Below are 27,009 nucleotides of genomic sequence, written 5' to 3'. Positions count from 1 at the left end.
ATCTACCGTGGTTTATTCAGTCCCAATGCACATCTACCGTGGTTTATTCAGTCCCAATGCACATCTACCGTGGTTTATTCAGTCCCAATGCACATCTACCGTGGTTTATTCAGTCCCAATGCACATCTACCGTGGTTTATTCAGTCCCAATGCACATCTACCGTGGTTTATTCAGTCCCAATGCACATCTACCGTGGTTTATTCAGTCCCAATGCACATCTACCATGGTTTATTCAGTCCCAATGCACATCTACCGTGGTTTATTCAGTCCCAATGCACATCTACCGTGGTTTATTCAGTCCCAATGCACATCTACCGTGGTTTATTCAGTCCCAATGCACATCTACCGTGGTTTATTCAGTCCCAATGCACATCTACCGTGGTTTATTCAGTCCCAATGCACATCTACCGTGGTTTATTCAGTCCCAATGCACATCTACCGTGGTTTATTCAGTCCCAATGCACATCTACCGTGGTTTATTACAGTGTTAATGAATGCACTAAACACGCTCCTCAGTTGACACGTATTTGAATGTGAAGTAGATAGTCTGTAGTCCATCAGCTAAGCTTAACATGTTTGTTTTTTTTAAACTTTATTTGGATAGTCCCGAAGCATATCTACAGATAGTTACTAGAATGATAACAAATATTCTGTTCAATTGTAACTGATATGCAGTTGAGATGCTGCTGATAGTCTACAGATGGCTTGTATACATGGACTATAGATTACTTTGTTGAAAATGATGAGATATACTGTTGAGACACTCCTGAAAGGCTTAAGATATGCTGTTGAAATGCTGCTGATGGTCTACAGAAAGTTGGTAGAACATCTGCAGATGGACGACAAACACTTTGTTGTTGAAAGTCAACCAACATGCTGTCGACATTTTACTGATAGTCTGTAGATTTTTTGTCGAGCATCTACAGATGGACTACCCAAATAAAGTGTTACCCTCTCTTCCTCTCTCCTTCTCTCCTACTCTCTGGCCACTGTCACTCTACACAGACATGTATAATGTCCTCTTCTCCTCGCCCCTCCTCGGCCCTCCTCGCCCCTCCTCGCCCCTCCTCGCCCCTCCTCGGCCCTCCTCGGCCCTCCTCGCCCCTCCTCGCCCCTCCTCGGCCCTCCTCGGCCCTCCCCGGCCCTCCCCATCTGGTGACGCTACCGGTCTCGTCACGTCAAAGAAATGAGAAAGCACAATTCTTCCCGTCTGAGTTATCTAACAGATGTTACAGTCTGGTCAGTGTCCTGGTCATGTTTAGCATCAGAGACTGTGGTAAAATAAAGCAGACTGGGTCTGAGACAGAGACAGACATAGAAAGACAGGGAAAGGAGACAAAGAACATGCGTGGGTAAAATGTCTGTGGAAGCCAAGAAAAGGAATGCCATATTACAGCCTACGTGTTGTTATGATTGCGTTGTTTGGTCTATAACATGTTAGTTCATATGTCTTGTGGCCGTGATATCTCGGCCTAAGGCTGAGACAATAGGACAAGAGTGGCAGAATAAATTCAACCACACCTTTGTTCCATCATAAAATCGGAGAGCAACATCTGTCCACAAAACATGTTGCATGTAACAAACAGTTAAATGACCGACAGCATGGTCAAGAAAGTGAATGTTTCTGACTACTGGACAACTATTGATTTAGAACCATGGAGAATTACAGCGAGTTGCAAGGAAAACAGGCACTGCCTCCACTATTCCAGGACAATTTCAACAGCATCTAATCACCTATATGCTTAATCTAATACAGTGACAACTAAAATATACCAAAAAAAATGTATTTAGTCCAATCAACGTAATCTTAATCTGATTTGAGTGACACATGAATAAACAAACATACAGTCAATAATACAATAGAAAAAGTCGATATACAGTGTGTGCAAATGAGGTAGGATAAGGGAGGTAAGGCAATAAATAGGCCATAGTGGACAAAATAATTACAATATAACTACTAAACTCTGGAATGATAAATGTGCAGAAGATGAGTGCGCAAGTAGAGATACTGGGGTGCAAAGGAGCAAAAATAAATGAAATAAATAACAGTATGGGGATGAGGTAGTTGGATGGGGTATTTACAGCTGGGCTATGTACAGGTGCATTGATCTGTGAGCTGCTCTGACAGCTGGTGCTTAAAGTTAGTGAGGGAGATATGAGTCTCCAGCTTCAGTTAATTTTGCTATCCATAGCTAATTTAGGAAAGGGGCCATTTTATCTAGCTAGCTAGCCACTGGAGGACAACGACACATGAGATGCAACAATTAAAGTTTTCTGTCAAATGACGTTTGATTTCTAATGTGATGTGTTTGGTGGCTTCCCCTTCTTTTTTTGGTCTGCCAGGACCATTCATGTTTGGCTCACTCAGTTTATCTCAATGCGGATTGGCTATTGTTTGATACTTTTTTTTAAAAGGGAGGCCAAACACTCTCTGACATTCCTTGCATTCAATGCTACAGGTGGCAACAATGTCGTGCTCTTTTTGACCAGACAGCATCAGATAGATTGGGCTATACATACAGAGACAGAGGGGCACTGTTTTGTTCGCCTCTTGCGAATTGAAACACTTCCTTTGGCATCCATGAATACAACACTAAAGGGTTGTAACACTACAGTAAGGCAGTGTGTAACAGAGACTGATGCAAACGGATGTAAAAGCAGTGTTGTGTAGGGAAGTATTACCACCACAAGGTGGCAGTCTAGAGTAGTGAATACTCCACTACACTGTACCACCGCTATCAGTATGACAATCGGGTGTAGCTAATGACACATTGGAATATGATACAATCAGCTTTAACAAGCGTGTGCTATATTTCATATGTAATTAATCATTGTGACTTTGTCTTTTTTCAGAAAACAAAACCCACTATTTACACTCAGCGAAGCCTTTAGAAAAAGTACACTGCTATATTTGTCTCTGACTGTTTCTGTACAAGGGTAATTACTCAGGATGTCTGAAAATGGTTTAACCACCAGATAAAACTGCCACTGTAATCGCCATTAGAGCTGTATCCCCTGTAGGAAGATGAGTAACAGGTGCCCACGTGGGTAACTCTTCATGAGTAACAGATGCCCACGTGGGTAGACTACAGGCCCAGGACTCATGTCTCAGCGCTGGCTAATATGGGAAGAGTGTGTGTGTGTCAGTGTTTGTATGTGTATGTGTCGCATGCATGTATGATTGTGTGAGGGGGGGCCTGTCGATGTGTCAGATCGTCAGTCTGCAGCTCAATAAAGAAAAAAAAATTAAAACATTGAACTGTAATTACACTGTGACACTATATTCACACGTATACTGGATATCTGTCAGCTTGCTTACGTTATTTTCACCCACACCATACTCTATCTACACCTGTCTTGTGTTCCCATTATTAGACTGTGTTCTCTGCCCAATTTCCCTGAGAGTGTGCGGAGTGAAAAGTGCCCCGTTTGTTATTGCAGAGGGAGGATTAGAGGATGCGACGGGAACAGTTGACAGTCTGTCTGTTCCACCACCTGTACACTGTAATGCAATATTCTATTCTTAGAGTAACGACCACTAATCACCCCAACAACGGACTGCAACTGGGTTAGTGTCTGACATGTTTTATTACATACGCACACAAACTCAGGCATACACGCACACACACATGCACAAGCGTGCGCGCACGCACGCACACACAACACCTCCCATTTTGGTCAGGCTATCGCGGTTTAGTTTCACAAAACAGTGTCTTCGTGTGTGTGTGTGTTTTATTATTTATGCCTAGTTTGTTGTGTCGGAGAGATCGGAGACAAATGTGCAGTGATTACACCAGCCAGTCTTGTTGGTATACTGCTACGTCGGGGTAGAAGGCACACATTGATATTCTTGTTATGCGGTATCTGCAATGTGATGTTTTCTGTTTGTTGTTGTGGTGTTCATTGTTTGTTAATGGTGGTAAGGCCATTTCATTCAAATGTGGGCATTATAAGTGGGTGGTCTTTTCTGTGATTTCCTGTACGTAGGGATGTAAACACGTATGCCCCGTATGCCCTCTCATCTGAGGAGGGTGGCGAGGCAGACAAGAGACTAGAGGTTTTAGAGCATCACGTCCCAGACCAGACCTCCTTACAGGCTAGTGTGGGTGGTTGTGGTCTAAGGTTATGATAAAACATACAAAGATGGGCCTCCCGAGTGGCGCAGTGATCTAAGGCACTGCATCGCAGTGCTAGAGGTCTCACTACAGACCCGGGTTTGATCCCGGGCTTTATGACAACTGGCCGTGATCGGAAGTCCCATAAGGCGGAGCACAATTGGCCCAGCGTCGTCCGGGTTAAGGGAGAGTTTGGCCAGAGGGGCTTTACTTGGCTCATTGCGCTCTAGTGACTCCTTGGGCCGGGTGCCTGCAGGCTGACCTTAGTTGTCAGGTGAACAGTGTTTCCTCAGACACATTGGTGCGCTGGCTTCCGGGTTAAGCGGGCGGGTGTTAAGAAGCGAGGTTTGGCAGGTCATGTTTCAGAGGACGCATGACTCCACCTTTGCGCTTCCCCAGCGCTTCAATGACCTAACTCTACTTAATAGAGCTATAGGACAACAACATTGTTTCTAGGACATATGATTGTGGCCGTTACTACAACATTTGCTGTGGTTCAGTTCAAGTATCTTCTAGTTGCAGCTGCAGACCATGGTCATCTGGGTCCTAGGTCACAGAGAATACTTTTGCGATCTATTGGGGTTGTGCCGCAGAGTCTCATCATTATTGAATTGTTATAAAGACGTGGTTATGAAACCCACGAGACAAAACAAATATAAAACTCTTAAAGAGAGAAAAACACTCTCATAAATTCTGCTATTTTAACCCCAGGTCTTCATGCTCCACTCAAACGGCTCCCTTTAATAATCCTACATATTATTCTACACATTTTGTGTTCTTTCTGATGAACATTTCTGGACAAACTTAGTCTCTCCAGCAGCAGTTAGCCTCCGTAGTTTCCCGGATTCACAGAGTGTTGTGTTTGATCTGGATTGAAACAGTTGATTATTGCCAGAAGCATCACAGTAGGTTAAACACACACAAATAACCTGGCTGTTAAGCTGGAAACAAGTGGACTTGGATTGGGAAACAAAGGTGCCTTTGTGAGTGTGTGTGTGTGTGTGTGTGTGTGTGTGTGTGTGTGTGTGTGTGTGTGTGTGTGTGTGTGTGTGTGTGTGTGTGTGTGTGTGTGTGTGTGTGTGTGTGTGTGTGTGTGTGTGTGTGTGTGTGTGTGTGTGTGTGTGTGTTTAATGAGATTTACATACTTGAACCCACAACAGGAGTCAATCTGAGGTCCAGCTCTGTCTGTGTTTCTGCCAATAGGACTAACACAGGTCCGGTACTCAGTGTGTGTGCCAGCTTACAGTATGTGTGTGTGTGTGTGTGTGTGTGTGTGTGTGTGTGTGTGCGTGTGTGCGCCTGTGTGTGTGTGTCACCGCTGATCAAGGGGTCTTTGTTGGCGGCGGCAGCATGTTTTCCACTCTTCACAGCATTTCCACACTCTTAAAGTTCCTCAGGGCTTAAACAGCTAGGCATCTCGGGTATGTTCTAAACATCTAGGGCAGGAGTCGGCAGCAGGCAGCCTGTGGGCCAAAACCGTGCCACTATTGATTTTTTTTGGGGTTAAAAAAAAAGACTGTAAAATAACCAGGAATTCAGCTAAAATGTTATTTAGAAAATATGTCCCCAAGTATTCCCATGGATAGAAAAAGAGACAAGGGGCAATTCCACTTAAGTTCTGTCACCGAGCAAAAGACCCACTGTTCCACGGACGCCGAAGACTTGGATGTCGATTAAGGCAGCCCCCCATACCTTTCTGATTCAGAGGGGTTGGGTTAAATGCGGAAGGTATCCCCCTTTCCCTTTCACGAAAACGTATGCCATACAAAAAACATTTAGTTCAAAGTTGAACAAACCATACAACTCTATGCATAAGGACTGCTTTTAACAATTTACATTGAATATTTTACAAAAAAACATTTACTGGGAGAGCTGTGCGGATGCAAAGTGCGGTAAAAGAATTCCAGTAACATCAGCTACGTATGTGCACTTCACTGCCCTGGGGCATCACTTTAGACCAGGGGGAAGAGTGCCCCCTACTGGTCCACCAACACCACATCCAGCAGCATTTGGTCTCCCATCCAGGGACTGATCAGGACCAACCTTGCCGAGCTCCCAAGGCAAGCCATCAGTGGGCTGCAGAGTGGTATGCTGCTGGTGAAGGGAGCTAGGATGCTTATCTTCTGAAGGTCGTTGACCTCAGTGTGTGAGTGTCTTTGCCTGCATGTGTGGCGTTTACGCACGTGCGTGTGTGTGTGTGTCTGTGTTTATGACCACCTCTGGGAAGGGCAATCCAGCCACAGCATTATTTTTAATGTCATTCACAAACCAGGTAATCTTTAACCAGCCATCAGAAAGAACACTCTGTACAAACACCCTTCACCAACCTGTAGCGCTCACACACAAACACCCGATACCCACACAACCATGATCCGACCGGCCACACTCACCTTGTGTGTGTGGAATGCTGTATAAACCGACTAAGTGTGTGTGTGTGTGTGTGTGTGTGTGTGTGTGTGTGTGTGTGTGTGTGTGTGTGTGTGTGTGTGTGTGTGTGTGTGTGTGTGTGTGTGTGTGTGTGTGTGTGTGTGTGTGTGTGTGTGTGTGTGTGTGTGTGTGTGTGTGTGTTTCAACGCTGCTTGAGACCGATTAGTACCCAGCCACTCACTGAGCGGCTCAGAAAGACTGAGCCCCATGGAGCTGTGTGGATGCTGCCTCTGTTGCCACTGTAACCCCTGGAGCTGAAATTGCATAGTGCATCTGTAGCTACTAAAGCTCACCTGTGAGATTGTACTGCAAAATGTCACATTAATATAGGCTCCAATAGAACCCACAGACTGACGTTTGAACTGGAGAGAGGTGGATTAGAGAAGGAAGAAAGAAGAGTTGTAAAAGAGGAGAGAAGTGTTTGCGCGATGGGCAGCGTGGTGACAGCCTGGTGGGTCGTGGTGGAGGTTGCCTGCAGGATTCTGGGTATTTCTACGTCAGCAGGTAGGAGACCGCAGGACTGTAATTGACTGGACACACACACTATCTCTTTCTCATTCACACAACATCAGGTAGGAGACAGACTGTAGGCCTGGACCTTAAAATGGAGCTGTGAGACTAATTTTGTCATCTATCGCAGAGGTTGTGAGTGAGTGAGTGAGTGAGTGAGTGAGTGAGTGAGTGAGTGAGTGAGTGAGTGAGTGAGTGAGTGAGTGAGTGAGTGAGTGAGTGAGTGAGTGAGTGAGTGTATAGGATTAATCATGAACCTTAAGGCTTATCTCCTCTTGTTCTCTAGTGAGAACAGCAGGCTAAATAGTCTAGACTAATACGTACTGTATTGTATGATATATAACTGTGTTTTAGTGCTCCTAGAGGGCTACGGAGACACAGAGCTCCCTCAGTCTACTCTCATACTATATCATAGCATGAATCACATACTGCTTTGTTTCAGCTACAGTACACTCTCTACCTCCTGCTATATCCATTTAAAGGTCTGGTATTTACAGTGTAATATACATGGGAGGTATGAGTGGTATGTGTCTAGTCTCACATCACACAGAACTCATCTCTTACTGTCTTATTGGCTAATTTGACCATATGCTGACACACACACACTTACTTTTTAGATCTACACCGTCCCTTTGAGAAGCATGTCATTTTCCACTAGGTCTAGTCTACAGGCAGCGTTAATTCTCCAAACACTCCATAAAGTCCTTACTAACCATTTAGCCTCGGTCCCCTGATCGAGACATATTCCCTTGGTGCAGATTCCAGCACCGCATTTCTGGTAAACAGATTTGACCAATGACTTCCACATGTAGTGACCACCGTTTCAACCCTGTCACCTTACTCACACACACACACACACACACACACACACACACACACACACACACACACACACACACACACACACACACACACACACACACACACACACACACACACACACACACACACACACACACACACACACACACACACATACACACACATGTATGCACACACACACAAATTTAAACCGTTTTAAAGTCACACACACACACAATCCCTATTTAAAATGTAAACCATTTAAAGAAATTTAGTGTATCCTTAACAAGCAACCCACAAACAGTTGACTCACTCTCGCTTCACTTTCTTGAATGTAATGTAGACATACTGCAGTGGTACCTACTTCACTGCAGATATGTATTTATTTGAATACATTTTTCAAGGAGTTGGGCTGTACCACTCCTTTTGTATTTTGTGAAAGCCTTACTGAAGAGATAGTGCAGTGTTGGAAAGATGAGGGGGAGACTGAGGCAATGGTGTGCCGCCCCATGGGTCTCCCGGTCAACTGCGACAGAGCCTGGACTCCAACCAGGATCTCTAGTGGCCTTAGATCACTGCGCCACTTGGGAAGCCTCATGGACCCCTCTTTGTGCACGGGGGCATTGTCATGCTAAAAACAGGAAAGAGCCTTCCCAAACTGTTGCCACAAATTTGGAAGCACAGAGCCATCTAGAATGTCATTGTATGCTGTAGCATTAACGTTTCCTTTCACTGGAACTAAGGGGCCAAGCCCAAACCATGAAAAACCGACCCAGACCATTATTCCTCCAAACTTTACATTTGGCATTATGCATTGGGGCATGGCGTGTTCTCCTGGCTCCAGAATCTAATAGCGGCAAGCTTTACACCAATCCAGCCGACGCTTGGCATTGCACATGGTGATCTTAGGCTTGTGTGCGGCTGCTCGACCACGGAAGCCCATTTCATGAAGCTCCAGACAAACAGTTCTTGTGCTGACGTTGCTTCCAGAGGCAGTTTGGAACTTGGTAGTGAGTGTTGCAATCGATTATTTTTAAGTGCTACACGCTTCAAACGTGTGGCCAAGCACTTCATGGCTGAGCTGTTGTTGCTGCTAGACATTTCCACTTCACAACAACAGCACTAACAATTAAGTGCTCTAGCAGGGCAGACATTTGACGAACTGACTTATTGGAAAGGTGGCATCCTATGACGGTGCCACGTTGAAAGTCCCTGAGCTCTTCAGCAAGGCCATTCTACTGCCAATGTTTGCCAATGATTCCATGGCTGTGAGCTCGAATTTATACACCTGTCAGTAACAGGTGTGGCTGAACTAGCCAGATCCACTAATTTGAAGGGGTGTCCACATACTTTTGTATATATAGTGTACTTAGGAAAGACAGCCATGTGGTAATTCTGACATCTAGTGGCCACTACATGTACGAATAACCTGTTGGACAATTAGGCCTGGAGTTAGTTTGGAATAAAGTACTTAATTCAGTAGTTAATTTACTATCAATTTCATCTAAATCATCATCACTATTTTGTTTAAATGCTAAATGTGAAGTGTGTGTGTGTGTGTGTGTGTGTGTGTGTGTGTGTGTGTGTGTGTGTGTGTGTGTGTGTGTGTGTGTGTGTGTGTGTGTGTGTGTGTGTGTGTGTGTGTGTGTGTGTGTGTGTGTGTGTGTGTGTGTGTGTGTGTGTGTGTGTTCATGTGTAACCTGCCCTTCTGCTGTCTCCAGTGCTTTGTGTTGTAGGAGTGGAGACGTTACGACAGGGGAAGTTCCACAGTCTGGCCATCTACCTGCTGTGAGTACTCTCATTGGATAGAAATGATCACTGCTAAACTCGGATAGGCTATATAAAAATAATATATGCCATTTAGCAGACGCTTTTATCCAAAGCGACTTACAGTCATGTGTGCATACATTCTACGTATGGGTGGCCCCGGGAATCAAACCCACTACCCTGGCATTACAAGCGCCATGCTCTACCAACTGAGCTACAGAACTTCCTGCTTCACTTGGATAGGTTACTGTTGGTACATACAGTTCCCAATAAGTCACACAGGAGTCCCTCTAGACCCCCCTACACACACACATACACACACACACAAACACACACACTACTTTAATAAAAGAAAGAATGTGTGTTTCAGGTCAATCTGCACTCATAATGGAAAAAGAGGAGGGTGGCTAGGGGAGGGGTGGTCTAGGGTGGGGGAGGCAGTACAGGAAGAGCGGGGCAAGCAGGAGGAGAGGCAAGTGACCTGGGTCACTGTCCTACTTTACATTATGTCTGTGACCCATGGCTAAACTCCCATGAAGCAACACGCACTGCACAGCACAGGAAAACATCTCCCTGAGGAGTAGAGAAATGCAAGACTGTTTATTACATTTATCAACAGTGGAGACCGAGTCTTCTGATAGGAAATGTCATGGGTTGTACTCTGTATGACATTGTCCCTTATTCTGGTCCATAGTTGATCACTAGCATCTGTTTGGTTCTTGGTCTGTTCTTTGATCTGTTTGTGTGTTGAAACCCTTAGGGTGTCTGGGGCAGGTATGATGGTGTTTGAGGTAGCCTACTTCCTAGATACCCTCCTGCAGATGTGTCTGCCGTGAGTACACTACCCACAATCTCCAACTAAGGCTTTGTCTAAGTGTGCATCCAAAATTGTACATTATTCTCTGTATGGTGCACTACTATGGGAGCCAAAGGGCGAGAGTGTTGTATAGGGAATAGGATGCAATTTGTCCTTTGTCATCATAGCAAATGTGTGGCTATTTCTTTCATAAGTAAAGTGAACAACAAAAACTCAAACATAATACTGTCCCCTGCTCCCCCCCCCCTCCTCTCTCTAGTTTCCCCCAGGGTGGCGTGTGTTTGTGTTGTGGGGAAAGATGGCTCGTCTTGGAGGCTTTCAGAAGTTCCTCTACTACTCCATGATGTCAGTGGTGTGTTTCCTTCACCCTGTGTTAGTGTGGCATGCTGTTATACCAGGTAACACCACTCTACCAGGTAACAACATTACCTAACCATGGCATTATCCTTACCTAACCATCATTACCAGGTACTACTACACACTATTATTACATTTAATAAGGTTGATGTAATTCACAGACATTGATACTCACCCAACATTTATTTTAGATTCAGTTTAAATTCAAAACAACATCTGATGTTTAAATGTATTGTATTTCTTCAGTTTGAAAAGTTCTCCTATGATTCCAGGCATCATGCTCCTGGTCACAGCCTTCTTCAACTTCATCCTCAGCAAAAATACCGAAACAGTGTCCCCTAAAGACCTGGAGGACAATGTAGGGATAACGTCTGTGTGTGTGTCTGAGAGAGGCGGGACAGAACATACCTTCTCTTTCCTCCACATGGCGATGGGCAAGAGAGGGGCAGGGCTGGCCTTCGTACCCAGGGAGAGTGGCTTGGGAGTGGGGGAGAGAGGAGAGAGCAGCCGGGCCATGCTGGAGGTAGAGATGGAGCAGCCAGGGTCAGAACTAGAGCGAGTGAGGAAAGAGAAGAATAGACATGTGCATTTCCAGAACAGTGCTACAGAGGAGACAGAAATGGAGGAGTACCATGACTTTGAACCAGAGACCACCTCGGACACCGCTCTTATGATCACGAACTGAACATTACACTACTGTTATTCATTGAAGGCCCAGGACAATATGGTGGAGAAGAGCGACTGAGCTCCATTAACATCAGCAGAGCTGGGGCACAGTGGAGAAGATGGCCAAAGACTGCCAGAAGTGGAGAACCTTGTCGGTGCAGAGGAGTGGACGAGTGAGTGTGTGACACTACAGAAGCAATACAGTTGGGGGTCAGCTGGAGCGGGGCTTGAACCAGGGAACTCCTCAGACACCACACATACACTACTATAGTAATGCAGGGGGACAGTTGAGGTGAGGTTTGAACCACGGGCCTTGAGGTTAAAGGTGAATTGTGGTGGTGGTGACTAACGTTTGGATGCTGATACTCATCAGTCAATGACCCAATGCCAAATAATGCATATAATCAATGGTCTATATACTATAGGAGAGTTAACTCATTGAAAACAGACTATTTGCTTGCCCACTTCTTTCTTAGATTGAACACATTTCTGTCAGCTAATGGTAATATAAATACCAGAAACACTGGTTTTGTATGATACAGGTGTGTGGGCCCCACATTCCACGAGCTGTAGGAGGGTCACACACTACACAGACGTTTGGGAAAGGCTGCTGTTACTAACTGCTGACTGCACAGTCTTAAGTTTGACTTAAATCTATTGCATATGATGAAGATGATAATGATGATGATTTTAATGGTGATCATTTAAAGTAAGGGTCTGATTTTAAGCGAGGCAGTCCACTAAAGTGAATGGGTGTGCTGTATGGAATCTGTTTTAGCTGCACACAGAACATGTGTATAATGTTTTGCACATGTAGAATGATTTCTATAGTAATAAAACCACCTTGGAAACCGACGGATTGTGAGGCTTTATGGTGTTGTTCTACAATGTAATTTGACCAAATCCTCTTTGTCTTATGCTATGGATGATTTACTGTACATATCTGGAGAAGTGTGGGGGTAGGGTGGTTGAAGCATTAAGGGTCAGGGCAGTGTGTGTGTGCGCTTGTCTGTTCGGGCAGAGGGTCACTTACATCCCCCATGCATTATTCATATACAGCAAGAACCCTTTCTGTGTCCCTGAACTTCTGACCCTGGTCCCCTATGTGAGAGTGAGTGAGTGAGTGTGTGTGTGTGTGTGTGTGTATATGTGCTTACTTCTGTGTTGTGTGTGAAGGATTGTGTGTATGGTTATTTATTACACTCCCTGTTTGGGTGTGCGTGTGTGCGTGCGTGCGTGTCGTAGCGGACCACCTAGGTGGGGTGACCATGCTGATGGAGCACAGGAAGAGATTACTCCTGGATTGTCCTAGCCACCCACTGGGAACAGAAGTCAGTTCAATGTCTAGTTTGGATTGACTTAGTAGAGTTGTCAACTAACGTGAATTCAACGTGAAATCCACAAATAGGTCACCATGTCGTCGGATAGGTTAAAAGTTGGGTAAAAAAAAAAAAATTGCCGTTACGTTGATGACAATCAGTTTTCCAACACATCACAGATTTTTTGGGGGGAGGTTGAAATTATGTGTAAACAACTTTGATTCAACCAGTTTTTGCCCAGTGGGATCCTGACAAACAATTGGCTCTTCTATCTCCTGGGAGAGTTCTCAGTAGAACCAACATCAGACACAGGTAGGTGTAGCTACAGGGTGTACAGGCTCTGCTCCAGCCCGGCTCTTCATTAAGCTTCCTCTATCACAAGCTGGTACTCAGCCTCAATCTAGTGTCTACTGTCTTGCAAACACAGGTGACCGCCCTCTTGAAACACCTTAGCCAGTTGTGCCACTGAAAACAGTCCCAAAATGTATAATCCATCCCATCTGGCACTACACGCAGGTAAAAGCAAATTATCAAAGTATTTGAAAGATTTCAAATAATATTTGAACCCAGGTCTGGTAGACACAATTCCTCTGGGAGGAACACAGGTGTCAACAACAAAGGTGTCTTCTCAATTAGCTATCAAACAGTCGGTAGATAAATCCTGTTAATATACCCTGTAGAACTCACCTCAAAAGGAATTATGGCATTAGAAATCCATGCTTGCAGACATATCTCTTCTACTCTAGCTATTAATCAATACGCATACACACACAAAAGCATGCACACACAAACACACCCTTTATCAGACAGAACCCAGACTCTGGAGAGAATCAATAGAAGCAGATACTCATTCATCAGACAACACCTAGAGCGCTGGAACTCTAGGTAGACTCTCTCTCTCTCTCTCTCACACACACACACACACACACCCTTTATCAGACAGAACCCAGACTCTGGAGAGAATCAATAGAAGCAGATACTCATTCATCAGACAACACCTAGAGCGCTGGAACTCTAGGTAGACTCTCTCTCACACACACACACACACACACACACACACACACACACACACACACACACACACACACACACACACACACACACACACACACACACACACACACACACACACACACACACACACACACACACACAGAACCCAGACTTGTGGTATCCCCTCATGGTTGTCTTCTATGTCATCCTCCCTTTCTCTTTCATACACTAGCAAGCAGGCTGCTCCACTCATCAGAGTTCTGAATTCAGTATACACTACAACTCCTCTACAGGGTCTCTCTGGCTATTGTCCAGGGGCTATTAAGGGTGGGTTACAGGGACTCTTTGTCCTGAGGAAGCTGAATGGTTCGTAACCTTGCTCTGTATTGTCCCCTTGAAAGGGGGTGGTGACTGAACTGTCACAAATTCAGCTGTGTCCTGGGGAGCTGGGGTGAGAGGAGAAGAGAGCTGGGATCCACATTAGCTGTTGTACATTCAGCAGTGCAGAACAGCTAGATACAAGAACAGCATGAGCTAATATTACATTACATAAAACACAAGATAAGAGAGTCATATATTGTCCAGACACCAAGAGACAACAAAAATCATTATTATACACTATTCATATACACATACTGTATTCCTGTTCTTATATACAGTACAGTTAAATCAGTTACAAATATTTAGAAAGTAGAAAGGCACTGTGATACAATACATTTTGTTACTGTTTTCAAAAAAACAGAACTTGCTTTTTGCCAGAGTAACCTCAGGAGATATTTAGAGAAAGAATGAGAACAGTTAGGCAGGAAAGAGGTGTTAACACGCAGCCTCAATATTTCCAGTCTGCTTCCTCAAACTTCCTCATCCTTTAAAAACATGTTCCTTATTTGGAATGTGTTTTGTCATAATCACATCCTCTAAAACAAAGAGTTTCCCCTGGTAGAAGTGTCTTGGTTGCTGGAATAACTGACCTACCCTCTGCTACACACACACATATAGACACAAATGCACACACACACACACACACACACACACACACACACACACACACACACACACACACACACACACACACACACACACACACACACACACACACACACACACACACACACACACACACACACACACACACACACACACACACACACACACACACACACACACTTCCTCGGATTCTCTTATACCAGCTCCTGCCCTGTGATAGTTTCCTAGATGCCAAATCCAGTCTCAAAGACAGGATGTGAGGGCTGCTTCTCAACAGTCAACTGTGGCTTCCTTTCCACCTTTCTTGTCCTTCATCTGTCCTGATCTGAAAATACACGACATGTAAGAAGGGATAAAGTGGCTCTCTGGAAGCCTGCTTTCACCTGTCTAGCTGTCTCTCACATCAGTGCAGAAGGAAATGATCTTACCACTAGACTATAATTAACCAATTCATTCATAATAATCAATCTCTTCAGGCACGTTGTTATACTGCTTTGTGATTTAAAGTTGAAGTCGGGAGTTTACATACACTTAGGTTGGAGTCATTAAAACTCGGTTTTCAACCACTCTGCAAATTTCTTGTTAATTAACAAACTATAGTTTTGGCAAGTCAGTTAGGACATCTACTTTGTGCATGACACAAGTAATTTCTCCAACAATTGTTTACAAACAGATGATTTCACTTATAATTCACTGTATCACAATTCCAGTGGGTCAGAAGTTTACATACACTAAATTGACTGTGCCTTTAAACAGCTTGGAAAATTCCAGAAAAGTATGTCATTGCTTTAGAAGCTTCTGATAGGCTAATTGACATCATTTGAGTCAATTGGAGTTGTACCTGTGGATATATTTCATGGCCTACCTTCAAACTCAGTGCCTCTTTGCTTGACATCATGGGAAAATCAAAAGAAATCTGTGAAGAAAAAAATTGTAGACCGCCACAAGTCTGGTTCATCCTTGGGAGCAATTTCCAAACGTCTGAAGATTCCACGTTCATCTGTACAAATAATAGTACGCAAGTATAAACACCATGGGACCACTCAGCTGTCATACTGCTCAGGAAGGAGACGTGTTCTGTCTCCTAGAGATGAACGTACTTTGGTGCGAAAAGTGCAAATCAATCCCAGAACCACAGCAAATGACCTTGTGAAGATGCTGGAGGAAACAGGTACAAAATAATCAATATCCACAGTAAAACGAGTCCTATATCGACATAACCTGAAAGGCCGCTCAGCAAGGAAGAAGCCCCTGCTCCAAAACCACCATGAAAAAGACAGACTACGGTTTGCAAATGCACATGGGGACAAAGATCGTACTTTTTTGGTGAAACGTCCTCTGGTCTGATGAAACAAAAATAGAACTGTTTGTCCATAATGACCAGCGTTGTGTTTGGAGGAAAAAGTGGGAGGCTTGCAAGCCGAAGTACACCATCCCATAATGACCAGCGTTGTGTTTGGAGGAAAAAGGGGGATGCTTGCAACCCGAAGAACACCATCCCAACCATGAAGCACGGGGGTGGCAGCATCATGTTGTGGGGGTGCTTTGCTGCAGGAGGGACTGGTGCACTTCACAAAATAGATGGCTTCACAAGGAAGGAAAATTATGTGGATATATTGAAGCAATATTTCAAGACGTCAGTCAGGAAGTTAAAGCTTGGTGGCAAATGGGTCTTCCAGATGGACAATGAACCCAAGCATACTTCCAAAGTTGTGACAAAATGGCTTAAGGACAACGAAGTCAAGGTATTGGAGTGGCCATCACAAAGCCCTGACCTCAATCCTATAGCAAATGTGTGGGCAGAATTGAAAAAGTGCGAGCAAGGAGGCCTGCAAACCTGACTCAGTTACACCAGCTCTGTCAGGAGGAATGGGACAAAATTCACCCAACCTATTGTGGGAAGCTTGTGGAATGCTACCTGAAACGTTTGACTCAAGTTAATCAATTTAAAGGCAATGCTACCAAATACTAATTGAGTGCATGTAAACTTCTGTCCCACTGGGAATGTGATGAAAGAAATAAAAGCTGAAATAAGTCATTCTCACGACTATTATTCTGACATTTCACGTTCTTAAAATAATGTGGAGATCTTATCTGACCTAAAATATTGATTTTTTTAAAAGGATTAAATGTCAGGAATTGTGAAAAACTGAGTTTAAATGTATTTGGCTGAGGTGTATGTAAACCTCCGACTTCAACTGTATATTCATATAAGAGGTACGCAGCGCTGGATCCTCAGGCAACGTAAACTCGCCCACAGATGAATCTTATTGGTTTTGTCTTATCAATCAGCCTCGTTACTGGATAATATTTCTGTCAATCTCTCAACCCGGTTTCAATCCAACAGCAGAATAGCGCAGGGTCAAGGAGGTTTTAAGGGAGATACGAGATAAGGGAGATATAGCGAATACCAGACTGAGACCGCCTGGTTTTGGAATAATAATTTTAAAAAACGCTACCCTCCTTTTGCACTCTGTGATGGTAAGAGATCTGCAGTTATTGTTGGAATATATTATATTAGATAATTCCAAAGCATGCTAATGACAGCCGCTGTGTTAAATGTATGCTCATCGGTTCCTTACTATGTCAGTCATCGTTCTTTTGTGGTTCATATAGCCAGCCTACTGTCGACAATCTTCTCGTTGTTTTGTTTTTTTGTTGCTTGATCTGTCAAATGTTATACACGGTCGGCAACTGGGTGAAGAAAAGAGTTTCGGAAAAAGCGCACGGATTCATGATGCAGACAGAGGTAGTTAATAAAGTGTGTCATTCATAATTGACTGGATAATTTAAAACATATCATAGTTGCCATTGGCTATTATGGAAAACTCTTTGAGGCACTGAACAGTAAAACAAAAGACTGAGATAAAAAAAAATACTGTATTTACTTTTTGATTTGATTTCGAAGCATAATCGCATTTTCAGCAGATTTTCTGTGCCTCTTCGCCTACTTGTGTTTTTGGAGAAAATCCTTTTACACAAACAATAGACAGTTACCAGCTGGTCCCAGCTGGGAAGGGGAGCAGCAATTAGATGGACAGGGTCTCGCTCTGCCTGATCCAATCAATTAGTTAGTGCTCTGCTGTCTGAGGAGCCTTTGTCCACAGGGATACTGTCCTCAAAGACCTGAGCCTGTATGGCTCCACACGGCAGACATCTATAGCCTACAACAGACTAAACTAGAATAGAAGAGGAAACAGCTATTGAATATAAAATAAGAGACATCAATAGAAGAGAATAGGAAACATCGGCAGAGAATAATAGGAGGGAGCATCAATAGAATAGACTATGAGTTATATTGTTCAAGCACTGGTGGACATTTGCCTTTGGCATCACCACAAAGTTATTAACACTGGATGGATAACCACAGAACACATACTAGCAATCCTTGCTATATGAGTCACTTTGCAATTCCCAGCAAGTGGGTTAACACTATTGGGGCAATGCGTTTAGGGTGCCTTTCATAGCAGTGACCTGGGTTTGCTTCCCTGCCCCACCTTCCCCTACACTGGTGTCAGAAGTGAGATGGTGGCCGTGAGGCCTTCGGAACGCATGGCTGGATGTGTGAGGGCACAGGGATGTGCCTTCCTGTTCATTGTAGTGATCCTTGCTATCTGAGCCACGTTACAATTCTCATCAAGTGGGTAACCCTATTGGTGCATCGGGTGTTTTGGCTTTCACGCCAGCTACCCAGGTTTGTATCCCTGTCTTCCCCTACAATCATATAGATTTTTTTTTTGAAGTTGTGAGGAGCATATGCCCGGTCTGTCTCTGAAGGTCCATGTGCTGGGGTTTAATAAGTCATGTAAATGGTGACAGACTTAGATGCTTTAACGTTGTGGAATATTTATACATCTATTTGAGTTTATGAATATGTATGACCATGCTGGATGATCCAGTTATCCAGTCATCTCTGTCAGTGAATCCAGAGGAGAACTGGGCCCCTATCTCTCTCACACACACACACACACACACACACACACACTGCTGATTCTGTGGTCACAGAGTTAAAGGTCCCAGACCAGGGTTAATGGATTAACCCCACCTGTAGTGTCCTGTAAAATCGTTCACTCCCATCAACCTGTGGAGCTAACTAAACCTCAATGAGAGAGCGAGAGATACTCTTACCAACCAGCACCTACAGGGCTGTGACAATACATTGAATCGAGGATGATTATTGATACAAATGGGACAAGTAATTTGATTATGTAAATTGTAAATTGAAACATTTTTAAATAGGACATTGTAGTGCAGTCTCCAACATGACCTCTTCTCTATATGAGTTAGATAATAGGTTAGTGTTGTTCGTCCTGCTGTGGTCGAGTCTAATGATATGAGCTGATGACAGGTGACTTTACAGATGGTTAGACTGATCATTAGTGCCAATGTAGTTTGTGATTTAACCACTAGGTGCCAGTGTCCTCCCACTAACCCCAATGAGAACCACTCAACGACATGGGAACGCCAGTGTTGTGCGTTTAATTGATTCTCACAATGAAAAATATGGACTAATTGTTTAAGTACTCTACACCAGGGATGGGCAAACTTTTGTGGAACTCATTCGGAGTCTCAACTTAATGTTGAGAGTTAGAATAGTAGAATACAAAGGTGCAATTTCAAAAATGTTTTTTGTTTTTCTCTTGTTATGTCAGTCAGTCCAATTGGCAACAGATTTTCACGTGAATATAAAAACATCAGCTAAAAAACATTTCCACCAAACTGACTTGTTGCGGGTAAAAATCAGTGTGTGATGATGTAGTGAACACAAAATGTACTTTTTCGCTAAAGTTTTCATGTATCGAATAAAATCTCAAGCTCAATGTGTTTCCATCGCATTTTCAACTCTACAGATAGTTTTGTCACACTAACGGTTGTGTTAAATAGCAAGTGTATTCGGACAAAATGGTGCTGTAGAAAAAACAGTGGCTGCATTCCAAACAATTAAAAGACGCAGTCTCCCCCCTCAGCCCTGAAATGAAGTGGACACTTCTGATGACGTATCATGACATCTGACGAGTATACACTTGCAGGACAAGGGTGGAGGGAGGAAGGAATTTATTTTAAATTGCCCGGAAATTCATCACTTGTTCATCCCGCGACAATTGTGTTTTCAGCCACCGATAGCTTGTGGTTGCTTTATACAGTGGGGCAAAAAAGTACTTAGTTAGCCACCAATTGTGCAAGTTCTCCTACTTAAAGATGAGAGGCCTGTACTTTTCATCATAGGTAAACTTCAACTATGACAGTCAAAATAAGAAAAACAAATCCAGAGAATCACATTGTAGGATTTTTTAATGAATTTTTTGGCAAATTATGGTGGATAATAAGTATTTGGTCAATAACAAAAGTTTCTCAATACTTTGTTATATACCATTTGTTGGCAATGACAGAGGTGAAACGTTTTTGTAAGTGTTCACAAGGTTTTCACACAGTGTTGCTGGTATTTTGGCCCATTCCTCCATGCAGATCTCCTCGAGAGCAGTGATGTTTTGGGGCTGTTGCTGGGCAACACGGACTTTCAACTCCCTCCAAAGATTTTCTATCGGGTTGAGATCTGGAGACTGGCAAGGCCACTCCAGGACCTTGAAATGCTTCTTACGAAGCCACTCATTCGTTGCCCGAGCGGTGTGTTTGGGATCATTGTCATGCTGAAAGACCCAGCCACGTTTCATCTTCAATGCCCTTGCTGATGGAAATCTCACGATACATGGCCCCATTCATTCTTTCCTTTACACGGATCAGTCGTCCTGGTCCCTTTGAAGAAAAACAGCCACAAAGCATGATGTTTCGACCCCCATGCTTCACAGTAGGTATGGTGTTCTTTGGATGCAACTCAGCATTCTTTGTCCTCCAAACACGACGAGTTGAGTTGATTTCTTCAAACCAAGCTGCTTACCTATTGCAGATTCAGTCTTCCCAGCCTGGTGCAGGTCTACAATTTTGTTTCTGGTGTCCTTTGACAGCTCTTTGGTCTTGGCCATAGTGGAGTTTGGAGTGTGACTGTTTGAGGTTGTGAACAGGTTTCTTTTATACTGATAACAAGTTCAAACAGGTGCCATTAATACAGGTAACGAGTGGAGGACAGAGGTGCCTCTTAAAGAAGAAGTTACAGGTCTGTGAGAGCCAGAAATCTTGCTTGTTTGTAGGTGACCAAATACTTATTTTCCACCATAATTTGCAAATAAATTAATTAAAAATCCTACAATGTGATATTCTGGATTTTCTTTTCTCATTTTGTCTGTCATAGTTGAAGTGTACCTATGATGAAAATTACAGGCCTCATCTTTTTAAGTGGGAGAACTTGCACAATTGGTGGCTTTATATTCTGTTTTATCCACTAATATAGGAAGCATAGTCCTATCGGATCATGCTGAGGTGATCCTGGACACAAAACTCAAAGGGTCACAGTGACAATATTAGGCGTAGTGGGTGCGGAGTCAGGTGCAGGAGGCAGAAAGTTCTGAATAGCACTTTATTCAGCACCGGGCAAAATAGTATATACAACGAAACTGAGCGTCATAAAACAAATGCCCAAAACAGGAACCAAACCAAGATCGCACTACCACACATACAAAGTGATAATAAACAAGCCCGCACGAAGAGCAGACGGGCCTACCGACTTAAATAGCCAAACTAAAAGTCTAAACAAGAAACCGGTGAAACAAATCAGACCAAACCAACAGAGAAGGGGAAAAAGGTGACGACGACCGCCGAACACCACCCGAACAGGAAGGGGAGCTCGCCGACACTGGCCTCGAGGACCACCCAGAGCGTGAGGCGCAGGGCGATCCGGATGGAGGCGATGAAGATCCCTCAACATTGACGGATCCAAGATGTCCCCCACCGGTACCCACCCGGCGTCTTGAGTCCAGAATAGCATGTACTGTGTACGCCGGGGACCCCTCGATGTCCAGAGGGGGCGGAGGGACCTCCGGCACTTCACCTTCTTGCAGGGGACCAGCTACCACCGGCCTGAGGAGAGACACATGAAACGAGGGGTTAATACGATAATAGGAAGGGAGTTGTAATCTATAACACACCTTGTTTACCCCCCCCCCCAGGACTTTGAAGGGCCACACACACTGCGGCCCCAGCTTCCGACAGGGCAAGCGGAGGGGTAGATTTCGGATCGAGAGCCAGACCCTGTGCCCTGGTACAAATACGGGGGCCTCACTGCGGTGGCGGTCAGCGCTCCTCTTCTGCCATCCACCTGCTTGCTTGAGGGATTCCTGGACGGCCCTCCAGGTCTCCTTGGAGCGCTGCACCCACTCCTCCACCGCAGGAGCTTCGGTCTGACTCTGATGCCACCCGCCAGGACCGGCTGGTAGCACAACACGCATTGGAATGGTGACATGTCCGTGGAGGAGTGGCGGAGTGAGTTCTGGGCTAACTCCGCCCATGGTACGGCCGGTCCTGGCAATACGACCGCAGAAACCTACCCACCTCCTGGTTCACTCTCTCCACCTGTCCATTACTCTCGGGGTGATAACCAGAGGTCAAGCTGACCGATGCACACCGAACAGGAAGAGACATAGATCCTAACGTCCCTGGCCAAGGGGGGCCACCAGTACTTCCCCCTAAAATGCCGCACTGTCCTTGCCACACCAGGATGACCCGAAGATGGTAGTGTGTGAGCCCACCGAATTAATTCATCACGAACACCAAGTGACACGTACTTACGACCTGTAGGACATTGTGGAGGTGCAGGTTCCACCTGTAACGCCCGCTCAATGTCCGTGTCCACCTCCCATACCACCGGTGCCACCAGCCTAGAGGCTGGAAGAATGGGAGTAGGATCGATGGGCCGATCCTCCGTGTCATAGTGACGGGACAGCGCATCGGCCTTAGTATTCAGGGAGCCTGGTCTATACGATATGGTAAACCTAAATCGGGTGAAGAATATGGCCCACCTTGCCTGACGCAGATTAATTCTCCTAGCTGCCCGGAAATACTCCAGATTCCGGTGGTCAGTCCAGATGAGAAAAGGGTGCTTAGCCCCCTCAAGCCAGTGTCTCCACACCTTCAGAGCCTTTACTACAGCTAACAACTCCCGGTCCCCCACATCATAGTTACGCTCCGCCGGACCGAGCTTCTTCGAAAGGAAAGCGCAGGGGCGGAGTTTCGGTGGTGTACCCGAACGCTGTGATAGAACGGCACCCACCCCAGCCTCGTCCACCTCCACTATGAATGCTAAAGAAGGGTCCGGGTGCGCCAGCACGGGCACATCTGTGAACAGCGCCTTCAACCGATTGAAGGCTCTGTCAGCCTCTGCCGACCACCGCAAACGCACTTGCCCCCCCCTTCAGCAGTGAGCTAATGGGGGCCGCTACCTGACCAAAACCCCGGATAAACCTCCAGGAGTAATTGTCAAACCCTAAAAACCGCTGTACCTCCTTCACCATGGTTGGAGTCGGCAAATTACGCACGGCCTTAACGGGGTCACACTCCATCACTTGCCCCGAGGTGGAAATGCGATAACCCAGGAAGGAGACGGCTCGTTTTGAGAACACACACTTCTCAGCCTTGACATATAGGTCATGCTCCAGCAGTCTCCCGAGCACTTTGCGCACCAGGGACACATGCTCGGCACGTGTGGCGGAATAGATCAGGGTATCATCGATATATACAACCACGCTCTGCCCGTGCAGGTCCCTGAGAATCTCATCTACAAAGGATTGAAAGACGGCTGGAGCATTCTTTAATCCATACGGCATGTCGAGGTACTCATAATTGCCCGATGTGGTACTAAACACGTTTTTACACTCGTCTCCCTCCCGAATACGCACCAGATTATACACGCTCCTGAGGTCCAGTTTCGTGAAAAACTGCGCCCCGTGAAATGATTCCACCGCCATAGCGATGAGAGGTAGTGGGTAACTAAACTCCACCGTGATGGAATTGAGACCTCTATAATCAATACACGGACGCAAACCTTCCTCGTTTTTTTTTCACAAAAAAGAAACTCGAGGAGACTGGTGAAATGGAGGGCCGAATGTACCCCTGTCTCAGAGATTCCGTGTCATGTCTCCATAGCCAACGTCTCCTCCTGTGACAATGGGTACACGTGACTCTTGGGAAGCGCAGCGTTTACCTGGAGGTTTATCGCACAATCCCCCTGTTGATGAGGTGGTAATTTAGTCGCCTTCTTCTTACAGAAAGCGATAGCCAAATCGGCACATTCAGGGGGTATGCGCACAGTGGAGACCTGGTCTGGACTCTCCACCGACGTGGCACCAGTGGAAACTCCCATAAACCTACCTGAACACTCCTCTGACAACCCCTGAAGAACCCCCTGTCTCCACGAAATCCTGGGATTGACTGGCCAGCCAAGGAACCCCCAGTGCCACTGGAAACGCAGGTGAATTGATAAGGAAGAGACTCATCCGCTCCCTATGATCCCCCTGCGTCACCATGTCCAGTGGAACAGTGGCCTCCCTGACCAGCCCTGACCCTAATGGCCGGCTATCTAAGGAGTGCACGGGGAAGGGGGGATTTATCGGCACCAGCAGAATTCCCAGCTTGAGGGCGAGTCCGCGATCCATAAAGTTCCCAGCTGCATCTGAATCGACTAGTGCCTTATGCTGGGAAGAGGGAGAAAAATCAAGGAAAAAAAATGTATACAAACATGTGACGAACAGGGGGCTCTGGGTGAGTTTGATGCTGACTCACCTGGGGTGACTGAGAAGCAGCCCCCCCTATCTCCATAGGAATGGGAGCGGGAGGGCTCAGAGGGGGAACTGACAGGACCTTTCCTGAACGCCCGCGGGCAGCTAGCAGATTGTCCAGCCGAATAGACATGTCTATAAGTTTGTCTAGGGAGAGAGTGGTGTCCCGACAAGCTAGCTCCCTTTGGACTTCCTCCCGAAGGCTGCTACAGTAGTGGTCCATCAGGGCCCTGTCGTTCCATCCGGCCCCAGCGGCCAAGGTCTGGAACTCCAATGCAAAGCCCTGCGCGCTCCTCGTCTCCTGCCTAAGGTGAAATATTCGCTCACCCGCCGCTCGGCCCTCCTGAGGGTGGTCGAATACAGCCCGGAAACGGCGGGTGAGCTCTGGATAATGCTCCCTCGCCGAGTCTGGGCCATTCCAGACAGCATTGGCCCACTCCAGAGCTCGGCTCATCAGGCACACTCTCCTCCCTGGAGGGAGTCGGCCTCACGGTAGCCAGGTACAACTCAAGTTGGAGGAGAAACCCCTGGCACCCAGTCGCCGTTCCATCGTACTCCCTCGGAGGTGCAATACGAAGTGCGCTGGAGCAGGACACTGGGGGTGGAGTAGGTGGACTCGTTGGAGGAGCCGGAGGTGAAGTGGGGAGACCACTCCTCTCCCATCGGTCCATTCTCTCCATCTTGTCCATCGCTGACCCTATCCGATGGAGGATGGTGGTGGGAATGAAGAACTCGTTCCTCCATCGATGGAAGGGGGGTGGCCGCTGCTCCTGCTGACTCCATCGGTGGTGCGGGCTTCTGTAACAATATAAGGCGTAGTGGTTGCAGAGTCAGGTGCAGGAGGCAGAAAGTTCTGAATAGCGCTTTATTCAGCACCGGACAAAATAGTCTATACAACTAAACTGAGCGTCATAAAACAAATGCCCAAAACAGGAACCAAACCAAGATCGCACTACCACACATACAAAGTTGGAATAAACAAGCCCACACGAAGAGCAGGTGGGTCTACCGACTTAACTAGCCAAACATATGAAGAGCAGGCGGGCCTACCGACTTAAATAGCCAAACTAACAATTTAAACAAGAAATGGGTGAAACAAATCACACCAAACCAACAGAAAAGGGAAAAAGGGATCGGTGGCAGCTAGTAGGCTGGTGACGACGACTGCCGAGCACCACCCGAACAGGAAGGAGTGCCACCTTCGGTAGGAGTCGTGACAGTCACCCAATCCATCAAGACATTGGAGATTGGTTGTATTCAATCTTAAAGACCATCATTTAGTGCCTTGACTTTTTCACATTTTTGTTACGTTACAGCTTTATTCTAAAATTGATTAACTAATTTTTCCCCTCATCAATCTGCACACAATACCCCATAATGGAAAAGAAAAAATGTTTTTTAGAAATGTTTGCTAATTTCTGAAAAATAATAATAAAACGGAAATATCACATTTAGAAACAGTGCCTTGCAAAAGTATTCATCCCCCTTGGTGTTTTTCCTATTTTCCCTGTAATTTAAATATATTTTTATTTGGATTTCATGTAATGGACATACACAAAATATTCCAAATTGGTGAAGTGAAATGAAAAAAATATACTTTTCTATAAAACCAACAACTGTAAAGTGGTGCATGCATATGTATTCACTTTGTATTCACTTTGTATTCCTTTGCTACAAAGCCCCCAAATAAGATCTGGTACAACCAAATACCTTCAGAAGTCACATAATTAGTTAGATTGCACACAGGTGGACTTTATTTAAGTGTCACATGATCTCAGTGTATATATACACCAGTTCTGAAAAGCCCCAGAGTCTGCAACACCACTAAGCAAGGGGCACCACCAAGCAAGCAGCACCATGAAGACCAAGGAGCTCTCCAAACAGGTCAGGGTTGAGTTTTTAAAAATATCCAAAACTTTGAGCATGCCACAGAGAACCATTTTAAAATCCATTATTTAAAAAATGGAAATAATATGGCACCACAACAAACCACAACAAACCTGCCAAGAGTTGGCCACCCACCAAAACTCATGGACCAGGCAAGAATGGGCAATTCATCAGAGAGGCAACAAAGAGACCAAAGATAACCCTGAAGAAGCTCCACGGTGGAGAATGGCGTAGCTGTCCATAGGACCACTTTAAGCCGTACACTCCACAGAGCTGGGCATTACGGAAGAGTGGCCAGAAAAAATACATCGCTTAAATAAGCAAACATGTTTGGTGTTCGCCAAAAGCCATGTGGGAGACTCCCCAAACATATGGAAGAAGGTACTCTGGTCAGATGAGACTAAAATGTAGCTTTTTGTCCATCAAGGAAAACACTATGTCTGGTGCAAACCCAACACCTCTAATCACCCCGAAAACACCATCCCCACAGTGAAGCATGGTGGCAGCATCATGCTGTGGGGAAGTTTTTCATCGGCAGGGACTGGGAAACTGGTCAGAATTGAAGGAATGATGGATGGCACTAAATACAGGGAAGTTATTGAGGGACATCTCTTCCAGAGATTTGAGACTGGAACAGAGGTTCACCTTGCAGCAGGACAATTTTTTTTTTATTTTTTTTTATTTCACCTTTATTTAA

At 45.2% G+C, this 27,009-nt stretch overlaps 2 protein-coding genes across 3 annotated transcripts in view; both read left to right on the top strand.

Moving 5' to 3' along the window:
• Positions 1–6,727: 6,727 nt before the first annotated feature.
• Positions 6,728–12,316, top strand: tmem72 (transmembrane protein 72). The gene is made up of 5 exons (XM_052498297.1): positions 6,728–7,047; positions 9,576–9,642; positions 10,382–10,456; positions 10,700–10,836; positions 11,068–12,316. The coding sequence occupies exons 1-5, from the start codon at positions 6,972–6,974 to the stop codon at positions 11,478–11,480; spliced, it is 768 nt and encodes a 255-aa protein (XP_052354257.1). The 5' UTR covers positions 6,728–6,971; the 3' UTR covers positions 11,481–12,316.
• A 4,772-nt stretch (positions 12,317–17,088) lies between these two features.
• rassf4a (Ras association domain family member 4a) overlaps positions 17,089–27,009 on the top strand; it is a 64,356-nt gene continuing 54,435 nt past the window's right edge. The window contains exons 1-2 of one of the 2 annotated variants that reach the window (XM_052498296.1): positions 17,106–17,241; positions 17,465–17,509. The gene's annotated coding sequence lies outside the window, so the exon portion shown is untranslated. Of the gene's footprint in view, positions 17,242–17,464; positions 17,510–27,009 lie in introns of both variants that reach the window. The other variant, XM_035753846.2, reaches the window with a different exon arrangement.

Source organism: Oncorhynchus keta, chromosome 36, assembly GCF_023373465.1.
Source record: "Oncorhynchus keta strain PuntledgeMale-10-30-2019 chromosome 36, Oket_V2, whole genome shotgun sequence".
Taxonomy (NCBI): Eukaryota; Metazoa; Chordata; class Actinopteri; order Salmoniformes; family Salmonidae; genus Oncorhynchus; species Oncorhynchus keta.
This window is presented reverse-complemented; position numbering and strand designations above follow the sequence as displayed.

Excerpts from the sequence above, each read along its gene's own strand:
- tmem72 (XM_052498297.1), top strand. The coding sequence starts at position 6,972 with ATGGGCAGCGTGGTGACAGCCTGGTGGGTCGTGGTGGAGGTTGCCTGC. Across the intron at positions 7,048-9,575 it reads GGGTATTTCTACGTCAGCAG|TGCTTTGTGTTGTAGGAGTG; the intron begins GTAGGAGACCGC and ends TGCTGTCTCCAG. Across the intron at positions 10,457-10,699 it reads CTGCAGATGTGTCTGCCGTG|TCCCCCAGGGTGGCGTGTGT; the intron begins AGTACACTACCC and ends CTCTCTCTAGTT.